The sequence below is a fragment of the Etheostoma cragini genome, chromosome 6, assembly GCF_013103735.1.
Source record: "Etheostoma cragini isolate CJK2018 chromosome 6, CSU_Ecrag_1.0, whole genome shotgun sequence".
Lineage (NCBI taxonomy): Eukaryota > Metazoa > Chordata > Actinopteri > Perciformes > Percidae > Etheostoma > Etheostoma cragini.
In genome coordinates, this window is record NC_048412.1 from 276,843 (window position 1) to 296,558 (window position 19,716).

At 44.4% G+C, this 19,716-nt stretch overlaps 3 protein-coding genes across 6 annotated transcripts in view; 2 read left to right on the top strand and 1 right to left on the bottom strand.

Moving 5' to 3' along the window:
- Positions 1–8,561, top strand: part of zufsp (zinc finger containing ubiquitin peptidase 1) — a 13,266-nt gene extending 4,705 nt beyond the window's left edge. For both annotated transcript variants that reach the window (XM_034874392.1, XM_034874393.1), the window contains exons 8-12: positions 2,959–3,147; positions 5,741–5,906; positions 6,235–6,395; positions 7,683–7,903; positions 8,383–8,561. In XM_034874392.1, coding sequence (XP_034730283.1) covers positions 2,959–3,147; positions 5,741–5,906; positions 6,235–6,395; positions 7,683–7,903; positions 8,383–8,430 — 785 coding nt within the window. In that variant the 3' untranslated portion in view covers positions 8,431–8,561. The remainder of the gene's footprint in view (positions 1–2,958; positions 3,148–5,740; positions 5,907–6,234; positions 6,396–7,682; positions 7,904–8,382) is intronic.
- Positions 8,562–9,802: 1,241 nt separating this feature from the next.
- Positions 9,803–15,936, top strand: LOC117946328 (amine sulfotransferase-like). 2 transcript variants are annotated; one of them, XM_034874396.1, is made up of 7 exons: positions 9,805–10,034; positions 10,642–10,803; positions 11,015–11,232; positions 14,555–14,681; positions 14,802–14,896; positions 14,984–15,164; positions 15,734–15,936. In XM_034874396.1, the coding sequence occupies exons 1-7, from the start codon at positions 9,992–9,994 to the stop codon at positions 15,856–15,858; spliced, it is 951 nt and encodes a 316-aa protein (XP_034730287.1). In that variant the 5' UTR covers positions 9,805–9,991; the 3' UTR covers positions 15,859–15,936. The 2 variants fall into 2 exon arrangements, with proteins under 2 accessions (XP_034730288.1, XP_034730287.1); XM_034874397.1 differs by lacking the exons at positions 14,555–14,681; positions 14,802–14,896 and having other exon boundaries at positions 9,803–10,034.
- Positions 15,937–17,221: 1,285 nt separating this feature from the next.
- rwdd1 (RWD domain containing 1) overlaps positions 17,222–19,716 on the bottom strand; it is a 3,901-nt gene continuing 1,406 nt past the window's right edge. Inside the window, exons 2-7 of one of the 2 annotated variants that reach the window (XM_034874978.1) lie at positions 19,561–19,626; positions 19,330–19,463; positions 19,056–19,199; positions 18,672–18,804; positions 18,525–18,587; positions 17,222–17,659 (exon numbers count right to left, since the gene is read on the bottom strand). In XM_034874978.1, coding sequence (XP_034730869.1) covers positions 17,547–17,659; positions 18,525–18,587; positions 18,672–18,804; positions 19,056–19,199; positions 19,330–19,463; positions 19,561–19,626 — 653 coding nt within the window. In that variant the 3' untranslated portion in view covers positions 17,222–17,546. The remainder of the gene's footprint in view (positions 17,660–18,524; positions 18,588–18,671; positions 18,805–19,055; positions 19,200–19,329; positions 19,464–19,560; positions 19,627–19,716) is intronic. The other variant, XM_034874979.1, reaches the window with a different exon arrangement.

A 19,716-nucleotide genomic window follows, 5' to 3' on the forward strand; every position in this document is an offset into this window, starting at 1 on the left:
CCCCCCCCCCCCCCCCCCCCCATTCCCCAGGATAGGACCATAGAGACGCAGCAATTCCTGTTTTTTACCTTGTAATGATAAAACAAATAAAAATGCCTGTTTAAAAGTGACTGGCAGGTGGATTTATAAAGTTAACTTCAGGCCGAGACTGGCAGAACCTGGTAATTCACTTAAGACCAGGTTACTGCTGTGCATGGAAACACACTGAGTGGCTTGTATTGTCAGTATTCGCCCTTACATACCACATCTCTCTTTATCCTGGTCCAGTTCTTCAGCATTCCTCCGCTTTCACAAACTGTTCCTTTAGTTAATCTCCTTAGTCATCAACCGCGTGTGTGTGTGCGTGCGTGTGTGTGCGTGTGCGTGTGTGTGTGCGTGTGCGTGTGCGTGTGTGTGTGTGTGTGCGCGTTATTACTGTCATCAATAGGCAAGATAGATGACCCAGTGTTTATGGAGCCCCATTTGTGATCTCAGCACTTATACTTGTTATCATGTCACATAGAATACTCCTATAAAAGTTTTTATGAACAAAAAAAAATAGCTTCCTTAACTCTAGTGTGTACTACCTGTCACTTTTGTAAGCACTCATTTAACATTTCTAGTTTCTAACACTTGTAGTGTAAAGGTCTTGAGCTCTCGTTTTGTCGCCAACACACCAGTCAGTGGCTCGGCATGTCTTCTCTGTGCACAGCACACTCCATGTGTCTGACATACCACTACCTGCTAATTATGTCTTCTTGCTATTATGCCCTAGCCTCTCATAATTATGATGTAACATCTCCTAAAAATCAATCCAATATTCAAAGATCTATTGTGGTAAAGGACAGGCATGGCTATTCATTCGGCGGCCCGCGGGCCACATGCGGCCCGGAAGCAACCGCCAAGGGCCCGGCCCGTGGTCCCGCCAAAATAGCAAGATGAAAACAATGCAGAGCGTGCTGTGCAGTCAGTAGCCTAGATTTGCCTACTATCACAATGTCTTTCTCAACACTGAAACGTAAAATTGATCATGAAAACCGTCAGTTTAACCCTGGCTGGACTGACAAATACTTGTTTATTTTACCGCCACATCCAAACACCAAACCAATGTGTATAATTTGTAATGAATGCGTTGCAGTGCTTAAAGATTACAATCTGCGGAGGCACCACGTTAAAAAACACCTGACTTTCCGCACCAATTTCCCTGAGGGATCTCAAGAGAGGTCTGCAAAAGTACAGAGTTTATTTGCATCTTACAACCGGAGCAGTACTACCATGGTGAGGTCATTCACAGCCCAAGAGAGAGCTATTGCAGCATCTCTTCATGTGTCCTGGATAATGGCAAAAAAGAAAAGGCTATTCACAGACTCTGAAACCGTAAAGGACTGTATGCTGGCCGTCGTGGATGAGGTGATAAATAATGATAAAATTTAAAAAAGCGTGGCATCTGCTATAAAAAACATTCCCCTGTCAGACACTTCCAACAGTCGTAGAGTTGAAGCGTGAAATGAAGCGTGTGTGCATGCTTGTGACTGATGGGGCTCCATCCATGACAGGGAAAGTGAATGGTTTGGCAGCACGTTGGTCCGCTGTTGCTCCCCAGCTGATCTCCTTACACTGCATTGTGCATCAGGCGGTGTCGTGCGCAAAACTAAGCGGACCGCTCAAAATGACAATGGACAGCATGATGGCCACAATTAATTTTATTTGCTCCACATCAAGCCTCCAACACCTTATTCTGCATGCTGCTGTCAGAAATGTCTGCTGAGCACAACGACCTGCTTTTGCACAATGACGTGAGGTGGCTGTCCAAACGGAAAGCACTGGAGCCTTTCTGTGCTCTCAGAGAGGAGATTATAACTTTCCTCCGCAGCAGCAGCAAGCAAAAAAAGGCAGAAACGCACTTGAGTCGCATACTGGACGACAACTTCATGGCCAATGTCTGCTTTCTGAGCGACACATTCAAACACTTGAATGATCTCAATTTGGGACTACAAGGCAGAGACAAAACTGTCATTGACCTTGTGGAACAGATGCGCGCATTCCAAGTTAAACTGGACCTTTTCGAAACTGATTTGAGCACAGTTCGGATACTCCGCACATGCATCTCATCCCCATCACAAATCCCGGATGTGATGACAGATTTCATTGCAAGCCTGAAAAAGACGACTGGATGGACTTGTTCTTCCCACAGAGGTGGCCGTTTTTGCCAGAGACCCGTTCACTGTTGCAATAGAAGGGGACCTATCCGCAAGAGGAAAGAAAGTGGTCCCTTCCATTGACGAGGGGAAATTCACACTCAAACTTGTTGACATGCAGTCATCTATAACCATGGTTATAGATGACTGCTTATAGATTATAGATATAATCAATGTATAGATTATACACAACGATTCTTGATATTTCACCATCTAGTTTTTAGGTGGGAGCAGGAATACTGAAATAAATCTATGTACAGTACAGGCCAAACATTTGGACCCCCCTTCTCATTCAGTGCATTTCCTTTATCTTTATGACTATTTACATTGTAGATTCTCACTGAGGGCATCAAAACTATGAATGAATACGTGGAATTATGTACTTAAGAAAAAAGTGTGAAATAACTTAAAACATGTCTTATACTCTAGTTTCTTCAAAGTAGCCACCCTTTGCATTGTTATATTTACACTTAATTACAGTGATGTTTATCATGGCCAAATGTTTACTAAAGCTGGTTTTGTGGAACAGAGACTTTCCTGTGAGCTCTGAAGTTCTCATCTCCAGGTTCAGGACAGTGTCTGGGGGTTTAGTTTACTGTTAGGTTAAGGAGGAACGAATGTGGTCACTGTGTGTGTGTGTGTGTGTGTGTGTGTCCGTGTGTGTGTGTGTGTGTCCGTGTGTGTGTGTGTGTGTGTGTGTCCGTGTGTGTGTGTGTGTCCGTGTGTGTGTCCCACTAACACTGCAGGAATGTGCTGAGCTGACCTGCTTTCCTCTGTGTAGGTGTGCTCCGAGCGCTGTATGAGTACTACCAGACTGAGTGCAGAGACAGTGTCCATGTGTGGCTGAGTGCGGACACAGACCACTACTGCTCCTCTGCGGGGGATAAAGGCTGGGGCTGCGGATACAGAAACCTCCAGATGCTGCTCTCCTCGCTGCACACAATCGATGCATTTGCTGCCCTTTTACAAGGTGCTCAATCACTCAGCGTGGTATCAGTCAGCACTAGGGGTGGGACGAGACGCTTACTCGACGAGACACATCACAAGGTTGGGTTCACGAGAACGAGACGAGATTTTTTAATGAATTATATGCAGTAAAGGACGTACAAACACTGCAAAATGTTTTGTATAAACTCTACCAACTGGCTTCTGCCCTGTACAATTTCACACGAAACCAAAATGTTGCCACACAAATGATTTAAAAGTGGCATGGGGATCTTTAATAGTAATTTCACGCTCCATCACGCTGACATCACATCGCCTCACGAGACAACTTTTCACCTCGACGAGTAATCTCGTCACGTTTTAATCTCGCGAGATCCCTTAAAACGAGATCTCGTCACACCCTTAGTCAGCACTGTTCGGTCTTTTGTTTTGTGGAAATTGAAAGTAGCATGTGTATTCGCAGAGTTCTCAGTGAGTCTGTCATGGTGTGATTAGACTGACTGTATGGAGGTCAACGTGGAGGAAGGCTTGAGTTTGCAAATGAAAACAGGAGCAGGTCAGAAAAAACAGAGGCTTCTTTCTGAAATATAAAAGAAATAAAGGTCTATATATAATATAAGCTTTAAAAGGTAAGAGATACATCTGGGAATTTATTAGACTAGCACAGATAAATTGACTAGTTATCTATTAAATGAATCTCTAACTATTTTGATAATCAATTACTCGGTTTAAGTCATTTACTTAATGAAAAACAGTCAACCGTGTGTGATGTCAGCTTGTTAAATGTGATTTATGTTAACACCCCTTACTATCTGCGGGCGGATGGTTAGGTCTATACTAAAAGGAGTTACTTTGATACTTCCCTAAATGCCAGATTCTTGATCCAGACACAGTGATTCGCTAATTTAACATTTTAGAATTAATTTGTTTTATTTCTTTTCACTAGAGACACACACACCTTTACTAAATTAAGGGGCCCCCGCCCGGATCGGGGAAACCGGAGGCAAGGCAAGAGTCTTTTTCGGATTTTACCCCAGGCGTCCCCAACTGACGGGTTCTTGTCCTCGTGTATATTTTAAGCACTGCCCAAAGGGATCTATACAACCAATGATTTTTCTTTAGTACTCACGGTCAGGAACCGTTCCTCCCAGAGTCCCCTGAGCCCCCTCCTTCTCGCCCGGGCGGTTAAAGAGGAGTCTTAACTACCCTCACGGGAGGGAATCCTCTGCCCTCGGACGGCCGAGGTGTGAGAGAGAGCAATTACATGACTAAAATCAAGGAATACAATTATTTGGTCCCCTAGCTCACAACAAGCTCAGGTAGTTTTATTCTTTAGGGTAGAATCAAAAGCAAATACAAATTACAGTAGTAATCTTTTCCTTTCTTGCCCTAAAAGCAAAAATGATCAAAAATCAGAGAACAGAAAAAACAGTAAGTGGGTGAGAAGAGCAGGGTGGAGAGAGAAAAGAAGCCACGCAAAAGAGTCCACATCAACTCATATTTATAGTCCTAGTCATTGCTAAAACCCTCCCTTATGGAAACCAGGGGATTTCCACCATTATGTAATCACGCAGATGGCCACAGCTAAAGACATGATCAGACATGATCCACTGTCGCAGAATGTGTGACCCTTACACTTAAAAGTGTGCAAAAGGTCACACCTAAGTGTATATATATACACATATATACACATATAGAGAGAGAGAGAGAGAGATTTTAGATGGTATTTTTGGGTTTTCAACTGAACCTTCGTACATGTTTCACCATTTTCTGACATTTTAGAGACCAGATAACTAGTCCATTCTTCCAGAACATGATCCACAGATAAATCAACTATAGAATAATCATTAGTTGCAGCACTAATATTGATGGTAGTTTGAATATGTATGTTTGAAACCAGCGTTGATGTAAATGTATTCAATGATATCCTTAATGTCCGTCAACATAGAAACACGAAACATGTATTTTCCATTATTTTGGCAGATGGCTCTAAATATTATATTACCCATGAGCATGAGCCTTGGCCACTGTTGCTTTAGAGAGGAAAGTCAGATGCGTTGCTGAGTTTATCCAAAAAGAGTCTTCAATTCATTTTAATCTGCAGATTGGAGAGAGAGAGAGAGAGAGAGAGAGAAAGATAGAGATCGGTTTTGAGTGTCATTCTCTACATTGGGATGATGATGTGAACACACCCTCCTTTGGGTATGCTGCCGTGGTTAAAGCGTGGGGAGTGTCTTCCACTCAAAGCACATCATGTCTTGTCCTCGTTCTGCACTGTTGTCAGATTGACAGATTAGTATCTGTCCTTCTGTAGGATTGTCTCTCAAGTGAAGCTGTAGCCAAACTGGAATGTCAGCCACAGTTGGCCCCTGAGCCGTGTACAGTATAATAACAGAAAGGTGTAGTTTACATTCTATTATTATATATATTACATTCTATTACTTGACATATAGTTGACAAATTATTGGGCCTTTATTGACTGGACAGCTGAAGACATGTAAGGGGATATAAAGGGGGATGGGCCGCAGGGCCTAAGTCGAATCCTCTATATATGGGCGCCCACTCTACCAACTGAGCTACCTGGGCTCCAACAGTTAACAGTTCTCGTTCTGCTCCAGAGAAGGCGGTGCCCAGCATCCCTGGGCTGCAGCGTATGATCGAGGACGCTTGGAAAGAGGGCTTGGATCCAAATGGAGCGTCCCACTTCAACCAGCGTCTGCAGGGGACACGAGCCTGGATCGGAGCCACCGAGGTCTACGCCCTCCTCACCTCACTGGGAATCAGGCAAGCACTACACTCGGATTAGTTTCTTATTCACGTGTTAAAGCACACAACCCCAAACCTTGTAAGGTTTTTGGAATAAGGATAATGTAGATGAGATATTATGCTTAAGTTTATGTGCGATGGGTGGCCATTTTTTGTTCTCTCGACTACCCAAGACAAATTTTCCTGTAGGAGACATAAAGGTTTATCTTATCTTCAACACACTCAACATAAATATTGGTCACACGATTTTCTTTCCGGACATTCAGTCGCCGCTCCAGGATCTCATTCTGGTCCCATTAGTCTTCGTGCAGCTGTGTGGCTGATGTCGTGTACCGTGTGTTCTCAGTGCTCGCATCATGGACTTCCATCAGCCGAGCGGCCCCGGCGACACCCACCCGCGACTCTTTGAGTGGGTCAAGCAGTACTTCCAGCAGTCCAACAGGAGCTGCAGACTGCCCCCCCGACTCGTGCACACCTCCATGCCCCCGCTGTACCTGCAACACCAAGGTACACAGCAACAGCGATCCACTTCTGATATTGTTTCCTAGAGCTACATCCGTTTGTCGACTAAAAATAACCTCCATCCATTTTGATAATCAGTTAATCGGTAATTTTCTTGATTTTTTCTTTTTTCTTTTTTAATATATTACACAGAATGTCTTTTATTTTTGGGTTGAGAAAACGAGACATTTAAAGACATCACCTTGGACTTTGAGAAAGTAGATTTACATTTTTCACTATTTTCTGGCATTAGATTTGATTAATCAAGACAACAAACCGACAGATGAATTGATTATGAAATAATTGTTAGTGGCAGCCCTATTGTTTATGCTCTGGAAAAGATTTGACAGATTCTTTTGTTGCCCTTGTGCACTTTGAAATAGACATTTTACATGTACTGCTAGTGTTTGGGAATAGTTGGGGGCGCCCAGGTTAGATCCAGTCCAGCATTGCAACAGCAGTGATTTAAATCTATGGTTTTAATGTCAGCCAGCAGCTGAAAGGCCTCTGTTCTAAAACAAAGGGCTCATCAGCCCCAGGTGAGACTGTTGTGATGACATTCAGCTGGGAGAAATACAGCATGATGGACCCCGTGTCCACCTGGCGTTACCATCCGTCTGGAGGGATCGGGTCAAGTGGACAGCTCTGAGATTGCATTGAGATCTGATCACAAAAACCAGATTCAAAGGTGGTCTGAGACACATGTGTCCATATTCTTATAGTAGCTTGAACAGGAATGTGTCCTCTGTCCTGCTTACTCTACTGTGGGACAATAAGACGGTGAACAGAGTGGTCTTTGCAGCCAGTGTGAAACGTTTTCATTTCCTATAAGTTCTTCTCAATAAAAGCACCCTGTTAGTTTAATTAAATGCTTTTATTATAAAGAAGCCAAATCAAGAAATATTGGTTCTTCATCAGCAGTAACAGCTCCTAGTGAACTGGAAATGTAATATAAAGACGTGCGTACATAAACTAAACTTCAAACCACAGAGATTCAGTTAGAAGATCCAAACATACTGAGAACACATCTTTCTGTCCTGCACAGGTCCTGCCACCCATCAGTACATCTCCTAATGTCGGCACGCAGCCAGCGCTTTTTCTTTTTTTACTTTATTTATGTGAAAGTAACAGCTGGTATTACCAACACACATGTGTCTTTGCATATAGAGCGGGGAAGTGAGATCTGATCCCAAGTGAAGACACACTGTGCTGCCAGGTGAAAACAGGTACCAGAGCTGTCCAGTTGTGATGGGATGTTAAGCTTTAGGTGGGGGGGCTTGTGTCCTTCTGCAGGTCACAGCCGCTCCATCGTGGGCCTGGAGCAGAAGAAAAACGGGAGCCTGTGCCTTCTGATTCTGGACCCTGGCACCTCGGCGTCAGACACCAGGAAGCTGCTGAGTAGGGACAGCGTCTCCCACGCCGTCCGCCACGTCCGCAAGTTCCCCAGCAGCCTGAAGCACAAACAGTACCAGGTGGTGGCGGTGCAGGGCCCGCTGTCTGCTGAGGAGAAACAGGTCAGCCGTGTGTGTGTGTGTGTCTGTGTCTGTGTCTACGTGTACGTGTGTGTACGTTTGTGTGTGTGTGTCTGTGTGTGTGTGTGTGTGTGTGTGTGTGTGTGTAGGTTTGTGTGTGTGGGTGTGTGTGTGTGCCTGTGTACGCGTGTTTGTGTGTGTGTGTACGTGTGTGTGTGTGTGGGTGTGTGAGCGTGTGTACGCGTATTTGTGTATGTACGTTTGTGTGTGTGTGTGTGTGTGTGTGTGTACGTTTGTGTGTGGGTGCGTGTGTGAGCGTGTGTACGCGTGTGTGTGTATGTACGTTTGTGTGTGTGGGGGTGTGTGTGGGGGTGTGTGTGAGCGTGTGTACGCGTGTGTTAATGTACGTGTGTACGCGTGTGTGTGTATGTACGTGTGTGTGTGTGTGTGTGTGTGTGTGTGTGTGTGTACGTTTGTGTGCGTGCGCTGTAACAGCAGTACTCTGTGTTTTGTGTGTCCAGATCAGCATCTTAAACTCGAGGACATTACGTGCTGAAAGGATCCCGTGATCAGGAACGTCTTTATTTCTTCTTTCCTTTTTTACTGTAAACATACTTCAGCAAGTATTTAATGTATTCATTTGCTAATGAAAGTTGTAATGTATCCCTATTTATGTTTTTAATAAAGTGTTTCCTCCATGAATATTCCCAGTTAATGTGTGAGAGGAAATGGAGCCTGTCCTTATACAACCCTGTGTGGCCACATGCAGACAATCACACGTTTACAACAAGTGCTATGTGATTCCAGAAGTGGTTTACGATGGCGGGCATGGTGAGAGCGTTTTTTCTGATGTGTTTTATAGAGGATGAGCAACCGCCTCCATTCCCATCATAAAAAATATAAAACATTAACCTCCAGGGGGGCAAGGTGCAGAGGATCAAATGTCATGTGATTAATTTTCTAAAGTGAGCATGTGATGGTCTGCTCCCGTCAACATATGTATGTTACCACCAAGGTTCATTTCTAGCAAAACTCTCACAAATACAATTAGGACTGTTTTAGTGATGATTTAAAAGAATTCTGGTATGTCTGTCTTCATCTTCATCTGCTCATTGAGACTGTTAGTTGTGATTAGGTGGGTGGACTGGAGGATCACTGGAGTAATCTTGTAGTCCGTTAAAATCACAACACCAGGTTGACCATTAATCAGCTCCCAGTGATATCACACAGAAGTCCTGGAGCGACCCGTGGAGGAGTGATGTTAGTCCTGAAGACTGGGCCCACGATCCCAGCTGTGAATCGGACCGTAGGATGGAAGCTTTGTGGACGTGTATTCCACAATCTGTACTTGGACCAGACATGAATACTTGTTTCCTCACAGTCCCCGTCCAGCTGCAGAGAGACCCGGTCCAGATGGGTTTGAACCTTGCTCAGTTGTTCGCTTTCCTTCAGAAGGATTCCACTAAGTGAGCTCAGGCCAGTTTCCTGGACACAGGGTTATCTTTGCCATTTCTGAGAGAATAACCCTGATGATAATTTGGTTTATTAAAAGGATCGCCGTCAGCTGAGGCCTCTTCCTGGGGTCCACACTAGACACACAACATCACAGACAGACCATTACAAGAATATATATGTAAAATCACATCAATATGCCATACACTTCTCCATGCCCACATACCCACACAAACTTACACACATACATATCCCATACACAAGATCAAACTAATTTAATAAATCAAGAATGTGATAGTCCCACTTAATAACTATCACATTAGAAATAACCCACAATTACAACTAGGAATATTTTAACAGTATAGCTGATGGAATCTGTGTCTGATTTTAGATAGACTCCCCCCCCCCCCCGCAGCCTGTCATCGCTGGGTGATGTGTAAGGAGGTGAGCTGAGGTGAGCTGAGAGGAGGGAGGGAGGGAGGGAAGCTCTTCGCCTGTTCTCGGAGCTGCTTCTGTCCGCGGGGCGTCGAGCAGCGCGCGGCCGGCCGAAGAGGAGGGACCGCCGGGCGGCCGCAGTTTATAGCACGGTGTGTGAAGAGACACGAGCAGTCGGTTGGTGTGTGAAGAGACACGAGCAGTCGGTTTCTAAGAGCGACGTGCGTGATCGAGGCGTGCGTGATGGACGGAGAGAGAGCACAGCGGACAGGAGAGCGCGCAGCAGGTAGGCACGCTCGGGACTCGACGGGCTGTACATATACTACTACTACGACTACTAGCCTTCTACTACTACTGTAGCAGGTCATGTTCTGTTCCTTTCTACTTTTGCTCTAGAGCTCAGAGGGACGTATTGTTGATTTTTTTATTGCACCACATTAATCTGACAGACGTAGTTCTAATCGGCTAATAAATGATGATCTGTTGTTCTAGATTAAAATACTCAGTAGAATATAAAGTCAGTACTATGAACTGCAACATCAGACATCATACCAAGTGGACACATTATTCTGCAGAATGAGGACTTTTACTATTTGTACCTGACTTTTGTTATGATGCTGATACTTTTTTTACTTTTGAGTGGGATTATGAATGCAGGACTTTAACTTGTGTTTACACTGTAGTATTTCTACTTTTACTGCATTAACAACGCATGTGAGTACTTCCTCCACATCTGGGAGTAGCAGCCAACTGTTGAGGAGTTTTGGGCACAGTTGGGGAGGTCTGCTGGTGCATGATGGCAGATGAAGTGAGACTATTGTAAATGTGTTATTAAAATATGTATGGAGCCTTTAATGGAAACTACTGCTGTCTTTGATTTGCTTCTGCTTTAGCTACCATGGACCAAAATGATGTCAAGACACGTGAGCATAGACTGGTGCCCCACAGAGGCTTCACGCTGATCAGCGGGACTCACGATCCAGACGATGTGGACCAGATTTACAACCTGGAGATCAGAGACTCAGACGTGTTTGTCGTCACATACCCCAAATCAGGTGAGAGGGAACTAAAGACGGAGCCTGTTGTGCTGCGGGGGTGGGCCGCCTCAGGTCAGGGGTTAGCACGTGAACGCCCTGCTGTTTTGTGTTTTGCAAATGGATTTGAGCAGAGTCGGGTATCAGATGACAAGGGTGAAAACAGTGAGAGAGGAATGAGGCCAGGGGGGCACAGAGCAGGTGAGGCTGACCGGGACTCTCTGTCTCACAGGCACCATCTGGATGCAGCAGATCCTGCTGCTCCTCCAGGCAAAGGGAGACCTGGCAGCCATCCGCCAGCTCAACAGCTACAGCAACGCGGACCTGGTCCCCTGGATCGAGCTGATTGGCAGCAGACAGGCGTTCATCACGGCGCCGCCCCCCCGGCTGAGGGTCACCCATCTGCAGTTCCACCTAATGCCCGCTGCTCTGAGCCAGAAGAAGGGCAAGGTCAGCCCCCCCCCCCCACACTCTGAACCCTAGCCCAGTCTGTGAGACTAACCTGTTCTCTGCTTCTTATTTCCTTCATCATCATCATCATCATCATCATCATCATCATCATCCTCTGTTTACACAGCAGCTCCAGCTGTTTGTGTCCACAAGACCAGTTATATTTAGTTTAGTCCCTCATGTCCAGCTCTGTCTCCACAGCGCTACACCACAGATGCATTCTGGGATAGGAGGAAAACATTCTGGCTTGTTTGCATTTCTTTAAACCAATCAGAACAGTCGTGGGCACCGCTGAATAGTCTCTGGAAGGAATAATAATGTTTACGTTAAAATCAGCTAATACACGGTTACACCTCATTATCTCTTACTAGAGGATCTCTGTGTGGACGTCTGTCCCAGAACGTCCCAGTTAGAGGACACGTCCTAAACATATTCTTTCTAAAACGTTCCAGTTAGAGAGGACATGTCCTAAACGTATTCTTTATAAAACATCCCAGTTAGAGAGGACATGTCCTAAACATATTCTTTCTTAAACGTCCCAGTTAGAGGACGCGTCCTAAACATATTCTTTCTTAAACGTCCCAGTTAGAGAGGACACGTCCTAAACATATTCTTTCTTAAACGTCCCAGTTAGAGAGGACATGTCCTAAACGTATTCTTTATAAAACATCCCAGTTAGAGAGGACATGTCCTAAACATATTCATTATAAAACGTCCCAGTTAGAGAGGACATGTCCTAAACATATTCTTTATAAAACGTCCCAGTTAGAGAGGACATGTCCTAAACATATTCTTTCTTAAACGTCCCAGTTAGAGAGCACATGTCCTAAACATATTCTTTTTAAAACGTCCCAGTTACAGAGAACATGTCCTAAACATATTCTTTATAAAACGTCCCAGTTAGAGAGGACATGTCCTAAACATATTCTTTATAAAACGTCCCAGTTAGAGAGGACATGTCCTAAACATATTCTTTCTTAAACGTCCCAGTTAGAGGACACGTCCTAAACATATTCTTTCTAAAACGTTCCAGTTAGAGAGGACATGTCCTAAACATATTCTTTATAAAACGTCCCAGTTAGAGAGGACATGTCCTAAACATATTCTTTATAAAACGTCCCAGTTAGAGAGGACATGTCCTAAACATATTCTTTATAAAACATCCCAGTTAGAGAGGACATGTCCTAAACATATTCTTTCTTAAACGTCCCAGTTAGAGGACACGTCCTAAACATATTCATTATAAAACGTCCCAGTTAGAGAGCACATGTCCTAAATATATTCTTTATAAAACGTCCCAGTTAGAGAGGACATGTCCTAAACATATTCTTTATAAAACGTCCCAGTTAGAGAGGACATGTCCTAAACATATTCTTTCTTAAACGTCCCAGTTAGAGGACACGTCCTAAACATATTCTTTATAAAACGTCCCAGTTAGAGAGGACATGTCCTAAACGTATTCTTTATAAAACGTCCCAGTTAGAGAGGACATGTCCTAAACATATTCTTTATAAAACGTCCCAGTTAGAGAGGACATGTCCTAAATATATTCTTTATAAAACGTCCCAGTTAGAGAGGACATGTCCTAAACATATTCTTTATAAAACGTCCCAGTTAGAGAGGACATGTCCTAAACGTATTCTTTATAAAACGTCCCAGTTACAGAGGACATGTCCTAAACATATTCTCTATAAAACGTTCCAGTTAGAGAGGACACATCCTAAACGTATTCTTTATAAAACGTCCCAGTTAGAGAGGACACGTCCTAAACGTATTCTTTATAAAACGTCCCAGTTAGAGAGGACATGTCCTAAACATGTTCTTTCTAAAACGTCCCAGTTAGAGAGGACATGTCCTAAACATGTTCTTTCTAAAACGTCCCAGTTAGAGAGGACATGTCCTAAACATATTCTTCAAACAACATCATTTCTGAATACTATGATTTGATGAAAACAAGGTAGAAGATGATTGTTTATGAAGCGGTTGGGTCTAACGACGCCTCGAAGGAGGCTCGGCTGTCTGCTGTTACGCAACAGGCAGCGCAGGAATCCTGGAGAAACGGCTTGACTGGTCTTGAAATCTGTTGTTGTTACTGTCTGCCCGCCCGAGGACAGTTCACACAGTGTTTATCTGCCAAAGGGGCCACATGGGAATACTACGGAAACTATAAAGCCAGAGAACATGTCCTGGGTTCTGTTCAGGAATAGTACTGCAGTAGACCGGACCCCCTGTCCATACTGGCCACAGAGTTCCCTTTCTAAAGCAGTCCAGTGGAAGTGGTCCTCGTTCTAATCAAGGCTTCAGCAGTCTAAAGTGGGTTTGATGCTCTCGGGACAGTGAAAAAGATGATTTGTGGAACTCGTTTTCATTTCACTTGTGGAATTTGTAACCCAGGGCTTCATTTACAGCCGGTGTGGTCCAGATGAATCATTAATGCAAGCAACGGTGTTATCAACGTCACAACGTACCCTAACAAGAGGCTGAGACAACAAGTTCCACACACGTGGACTTGATGGTCTGATGGCGGGTCCGCTTCATGGCTCAGTGGCAGTTTCATTTTGATAACAAATGCTGTCATTTTCCTTTTATTGCATTTTAAATATTGCACATTCTTTTCAAGAAGAAAAACTAATCTTTCCATTAAGAACGGACACTCAAGGGATTGAAACCCGATATCCTGTTTGTATGGCTATGAATGCTCAATCGTGATTGGGTGCAGGGAGATAATGGCCACCTCGCTGGGCATTAAGCCCGACATAAAAGAACAGTCGAGAGTTCTGCTTCACTTAATGTTGATGCTTCTACTCCATAATGTGGCCGTTTTTTATATAAAGTAACATAGCTGCACTAATTACAAAACCCTTTCTTTTGATTAGATTTGACAATGTGTTTATGCTCCTTATTTTATTAGCTAGCATACTGTCAGGGCAAAGTGTGACCCCCAAACCCTGTGATCTGAAGCGGGCTGTTAACATCCACAGCAGAATGATGGACACCTCTGCTCCTTGGACTGTCTCTGGTAGGGGGACGCTGGTCCTGGAGCGCTCTCTCCTCGTCCTGCTAGGCTCAGATGTTTGCTCTTGTTCGTCATGTGACTTTCTGCCCTGTAGCTGCACAAAACGGTACATGCCCAAATCCTCCAATTAACAATGAGAGGCCGATTTCAGGCCCCGGGAGGGTTTTGGCATGATCACACAGTACAGTTACAGACCGATACTGTAGATTTGGATCTTGTCATGTGCCTACAGCTTTAAAATGGAAGAAGTCAGTCCCAGACAGGACGAGTCCTAAACTGGTGATACCCACACTCTGCCTCTTTTAGGTGATCTACGTGGCAAGAAATCCCAAAGATGTCCTTGTGTCTTACTTCTACTTCCACAAGCTCGCAAACATGTTGGAAACTCCGAAGGATTTTGATGACTTCTTTGAGAAATTCCTGAGAGGAGACGGTGAGTTGTGTTCTGTGTGTTGCTGTGTGTTGTCTGTTGCTCGTGGCGTTTTGTCAGCAGAGCAGCTCGTGATCAATGTGTCTGCAGTGTGGTGGTAACGTTGTGCATTATTCATTGCAGTGTTTGGGTGCAGCTGGTTTGAGCACATTAAGACTTGGTACTCACACAAGGATGATATGAACATGCTGTTCATCACTTATGAAGAAATGATTCAAGTAGGAGCTGAAATCATTTCCATCCCTCCATGTCCATAAGCTGTGGTGTCGTACGTTGTGTATATCGGTCTGGGTGTCTTTGTCCAGGACCTGCCGTCGGCAGTGGAGAGGATCTGTGTGTTCCTGGGCACCGAGCTGAGTGCTGAGCAGCTGGCCAGCGTGGTGGAACACAGCACCTTCAGCAACATGAAGAAGATCCCTCAGGCCAACTACGAGCAGGTGTCGGGGGAGCTGCTCAGCCACCAGCAGGGGGCCTTCATGAGGAAAGGTGAGGGAGAACACATTAAACACCAGGGTTACAAAATATATCTGACCAATGATTAACACATAGACATAACTACTCCTTTTTTAAAAGGTAGGGCTTAAATGTCTTCTGAAAAGGAAAGCACTGGCAGACCTTAGTAATCTGGCTGGAACTTAAAAGGAAAGAAAATCCCAGATGGATGGACGGGCGAGGTCATTTAAAGGACTCTGGATCCACTCTGGATGTATAATGTATAATGTATAATAATAAGTTTTCTGACAGACTGACATCCTGCACATGTATTGAAAAAAAAGGTTTCTTAAAACAAGTTGCTAGAACTACACCATCTTGGTTATAATCTCATGTCATTATTATTATTATTATATGCTACATTCAGTCTCTGCGGGTTCTTTTTTTCTGTAAAAACGCCACAAGTGGGCAGTATAGAGCCGTGTACAAAATGCCTTCATTAACAGAACTCATGCACTGTACACTGTATAAACTATATAGGGAGTCAGTGATCCGATGGGGACGAGACGGGCTGAAGTAAAATGACACCTGACCTCTCCTGTGATGCTCACTGTGAACTCTAGGCACCATCGGGGACTGGAAGACTCACTTCACCGTGGCCCAGAACGAGAGGTTTGACGAGCTCTTCCACAGAGAGATGGGGGACATTCCCCTGCATTTCATCTGGGACATCAGGGACATTGAGTGATCAGCTGTTGGTCTCATGGCAACACAAAGACGAAGACAGTCACCGCTGCAGCTTCATGAACACCGTGCTACAGAGAAACATTGTTCCCGCCCACTTCTCTTTCCTTCTTGCTCATCTAGCCCACTGGATCCTTGCTTCAGCCACTGCTTGAACACTTGAAAAGCTATGCAAAGCCTCACTGAGGACAAGACATGCAGTCATTTTGACATAGTAGGACATAGTCTATATGGATCTGTTGTGATGTCAGTGTACTGAGCCCTGTGGTCTCTTACTGCAGCATCAGTCTGCAGAGAAGGTCCAGCTTCAGCTAGTCCCTCAGGGATCTTTCTTTATTTCCCCCCCTTTAAATCAATCTTCACTTCCAACTATTACTAAAGTAAGCTTTCTGTTCATCCATCAAGCAGTTTTCCCGTTCCGCTGTGCGTCTGACTGTAGTTAAATGTTGGATGTTCTTCGGCTGCTGCAGTAAGTCTGTAGGCAGACAGATGGAACCATCCTAGCTGCAGTTACACACCATTGATTTAAAAGATGGCATATTTAAGAATGACATTCTCCTCTGCAATGATGGTTGTTAAACAACTTCACAACATCAAAATGTCTTTTCCATTGAGAGACCCCTAGCTGCAGAAAAGGACGTTTTATTATGAAGTTCATTTTAAAGAAATACAGATCAGACTGCATCTTAACTGGTACCCTGTTCAAATGATCAATATTAAATTAAAGTGATCACCAAGCACGAGTTGTTTCCCACTTGTTGACTTTGTCCCCATCTGTAATCTGTGATGATGAACTGTCTAATATGGGATCTCTCACACAGACTTCATGGCTCCCTCGGGTTCTTCTCGTTTTATGATCACGTTGCCAGATGGAGGTTATGTATCTTTTGAATCAGACTGTTTTATTCAGGAACCTCTTATGTGTTTGTGTTGAAATATAAAACACTGATGGGAATTTATTATCAAGTGCTGTCTTTCATTGTTGAGTGTGATGACTGACTTGTTAGAATGGATTTACCCTGCAGAGATCTGAGGACCAGGTAACCATAGTCCTCAGATTGGACAGATAGTCTAGCTAGCTGTCTGGATTGACCCTGCAGAGACCTGAGGACCAGGTTACCATAGTCCTCAGATTGGACAGATATGTATTGTAGAAATCAAAACAGATCATCAGTGTTTGGTCTAAAGTTCTTTAAACTGCACTGAACTGACTTACTAACTTGTTTATCAAAACTACTCGTTGTGCTTTTAAATTTCCCCCAGGGGATAAATAAAATGTATTTGAAGTGAATATGAATGTAGTCTATCAGTCTATAGAATGTGGCATCTGAACAGTGTAGGAACCGTATCAGTGATAAAGCCCCAACTGAAACTCCGTGAGTGCTTTTCATGTTCAAAGTCAGGAATAGTAAGTTTTCTATAGTTTGCTTACTTTGACCTAAATAATTCAAAGTTTAAGTGCAGTACTTTTACTAAAGTATATTTCTATGTTGGGGCTTAGCTGCTTTAATGGCAGTGAAGTCTTGTGGCCCGTCCCTGGATGTCCTGCATGTCAAACAGCACCAGAGCCAAGGCACACGTTTGTTGGGTCACTTTAATGGTTCTGGCAGAGAAATGAACACAGGTGGCTGAACTACTGTCAGAGTCTTTGAAAAGGAACTGTGTCTGCTGTCCGTCTCCAGCAGTCCTGCATTAGTCCTCATCACTCCCCATCTCTAAAGGGTCAAAGTCAGGGTCGTCCTCGTCCAAGTCCAAGTCCTCGATGTCCTGGAACAGGGACTCATCCACTTCAACGTTGTTTCCAGCTGCAGAGCAAGAAAGCAGGTGTGTGTTAGAATAAAAACAGACCAACCTCCACTCTGAACTCAAGTTATGAGCTTGATATTCTTAAAATGCTCAACAGCACCCCAAATCTCCCACAGTGCAGTCTGCACTGCATTCTCAAACCTGTTGGACCAAACAAGACTGATTCCGTTTTAGAGAAGTCTTTAAAACCGCTTTGACCATTGCTCAGGACCTCAGAAAAGTTCACCTTTCAGTTCATGATTGACCGATTACTGCTCTGTTAAGAATAATAGGTTTTGTTCATTGTTAAAGACAATCTATCTTTTAAACGCTTGTAAACTTGTTTGTGTCTCTGGTGGATGGTGTTCACAGCAGAGAGCTACGTTACGGATGGAGACTGGAGGGTTAAATCAGCTGCCGACTTGTCTCCATTGCACAGACACGCAAGTGCTTCCAGTAAAGTGTCCGCATGTGTCCACATGTGTCCACGACAATGCACGTGACATCATGGCTGTGGGAGCGGTACAGGTCTGCAGCTGCCCGCAGGAGGATGCCTCCTAGACGGGTGAACTGGGACTGCACTGCCTGCTTGGCGGTTACTGGGTAATGATGGGTAATGAGGGCCAGACCCAGGGCCTATTGGTCAGAATAAAAATCTAATTTTCTAATCTAGAATTCATGTGAATGTTAAAATGTCTTCAAATTGTAAAAATCCTGAATTAAACTAATTATTTCTATTCCCACAAAAACCCTTAAAGCTGTAGTGCGTAGTTTACGGTTAACAGACATTCATTAATATTAAAAAGTTACACGTTAAAGCCTTAATGTTTTCACAGTTAGTACCAAAAAAGCTTTGATAATAACATGATGTGTTCAATCACTCACTGTCTTCAAGGAACTGGATGTCAGATGTGTCCAGGTTGTGGTCGGTCTCAAACAGCTGTTTACCTGGTGAGGGACACGTTACACTTCCATTAGTTTATGTAATCCAGTGTGAGGGGCTGGAATGAGCTGGGGTCTCTGGCAGTTTACCGGTGAGTTTGGGTTTCCCTGCCTGCTCCTCTTCTTTCTGCCGCTTCCTCCTCAGCTCGGCCATCTCCAGCTCAAACTTGGCTTTCCACGCCAGGAAGTTCTCAATGGTTACCACTGTGCCTTGAAACAACACCTGTCACACACACACACACACACACACAAACAGACACACACACATATACTGTGACCAGTGACCACATTCGTTCCTCCTTAACCTAACAGTAAACTAAACCCCCAGACACTGTCCTGAACCTGGAGATGAGAACTTCAGAGCTCACAGGAAAGTCTCTGTTCCACAAAACCAGCTTTAGTAAACATTTGGCCATGATAAACATCACTGATATTAGGATAAATATAGTTTAATTTCAGTATTCCTGCCCCTACCTTCTCTGCTTCCTCTGCCTCGGCCTCTTTCCGCCGCGCCTCCTCCTCTCGTCTGTTTGTCTTCACATCCACCATTTCGTTGAGTTTCTCCTGGACGGCCGTCACCAGGGTGAAGATCATCACCATGCCCAGGTTTTCGTCTGCCTGCAGAGTAAACACACATGACAGACACATCAGGAGATACTGATTGGCCAACATGACATCAGGACTATCTGCGTGTATGTGGACAGAGGATCAGGACCGGGGACCAATAAAACCCATCATCTGGACGGACCTGCTGCTGCAGTAAGGTGAGGATGTCTTCGGCGTCACTGTCCTCCAGGTTCTCCTGGGAGTGGATCTCCCACAGCGGAGCCACGTCCGGGTATTTCTCCACATACGTGAACTTTAATGTTGCTTCCACTGCTGCTGGAAGAAAAGCACGCTCATACTATCACACACTGCTACACCTCGCTGTCTGGCTACACACAATGTGTGCTGTGGGGGGCATTTTACAGAAACTCACTTTCCCCATTCTCCGCTGTATCTGATGTCACGGTGATGGTGAAGCTGGTGGGCTCATCTGAAAGCACTACAAACACACATTGTCATCACGTCACCACGGGAGACACATTTCACATTATCAAAACAGCAATGAAAGTAATGGGGGGGGGGGGGGGGG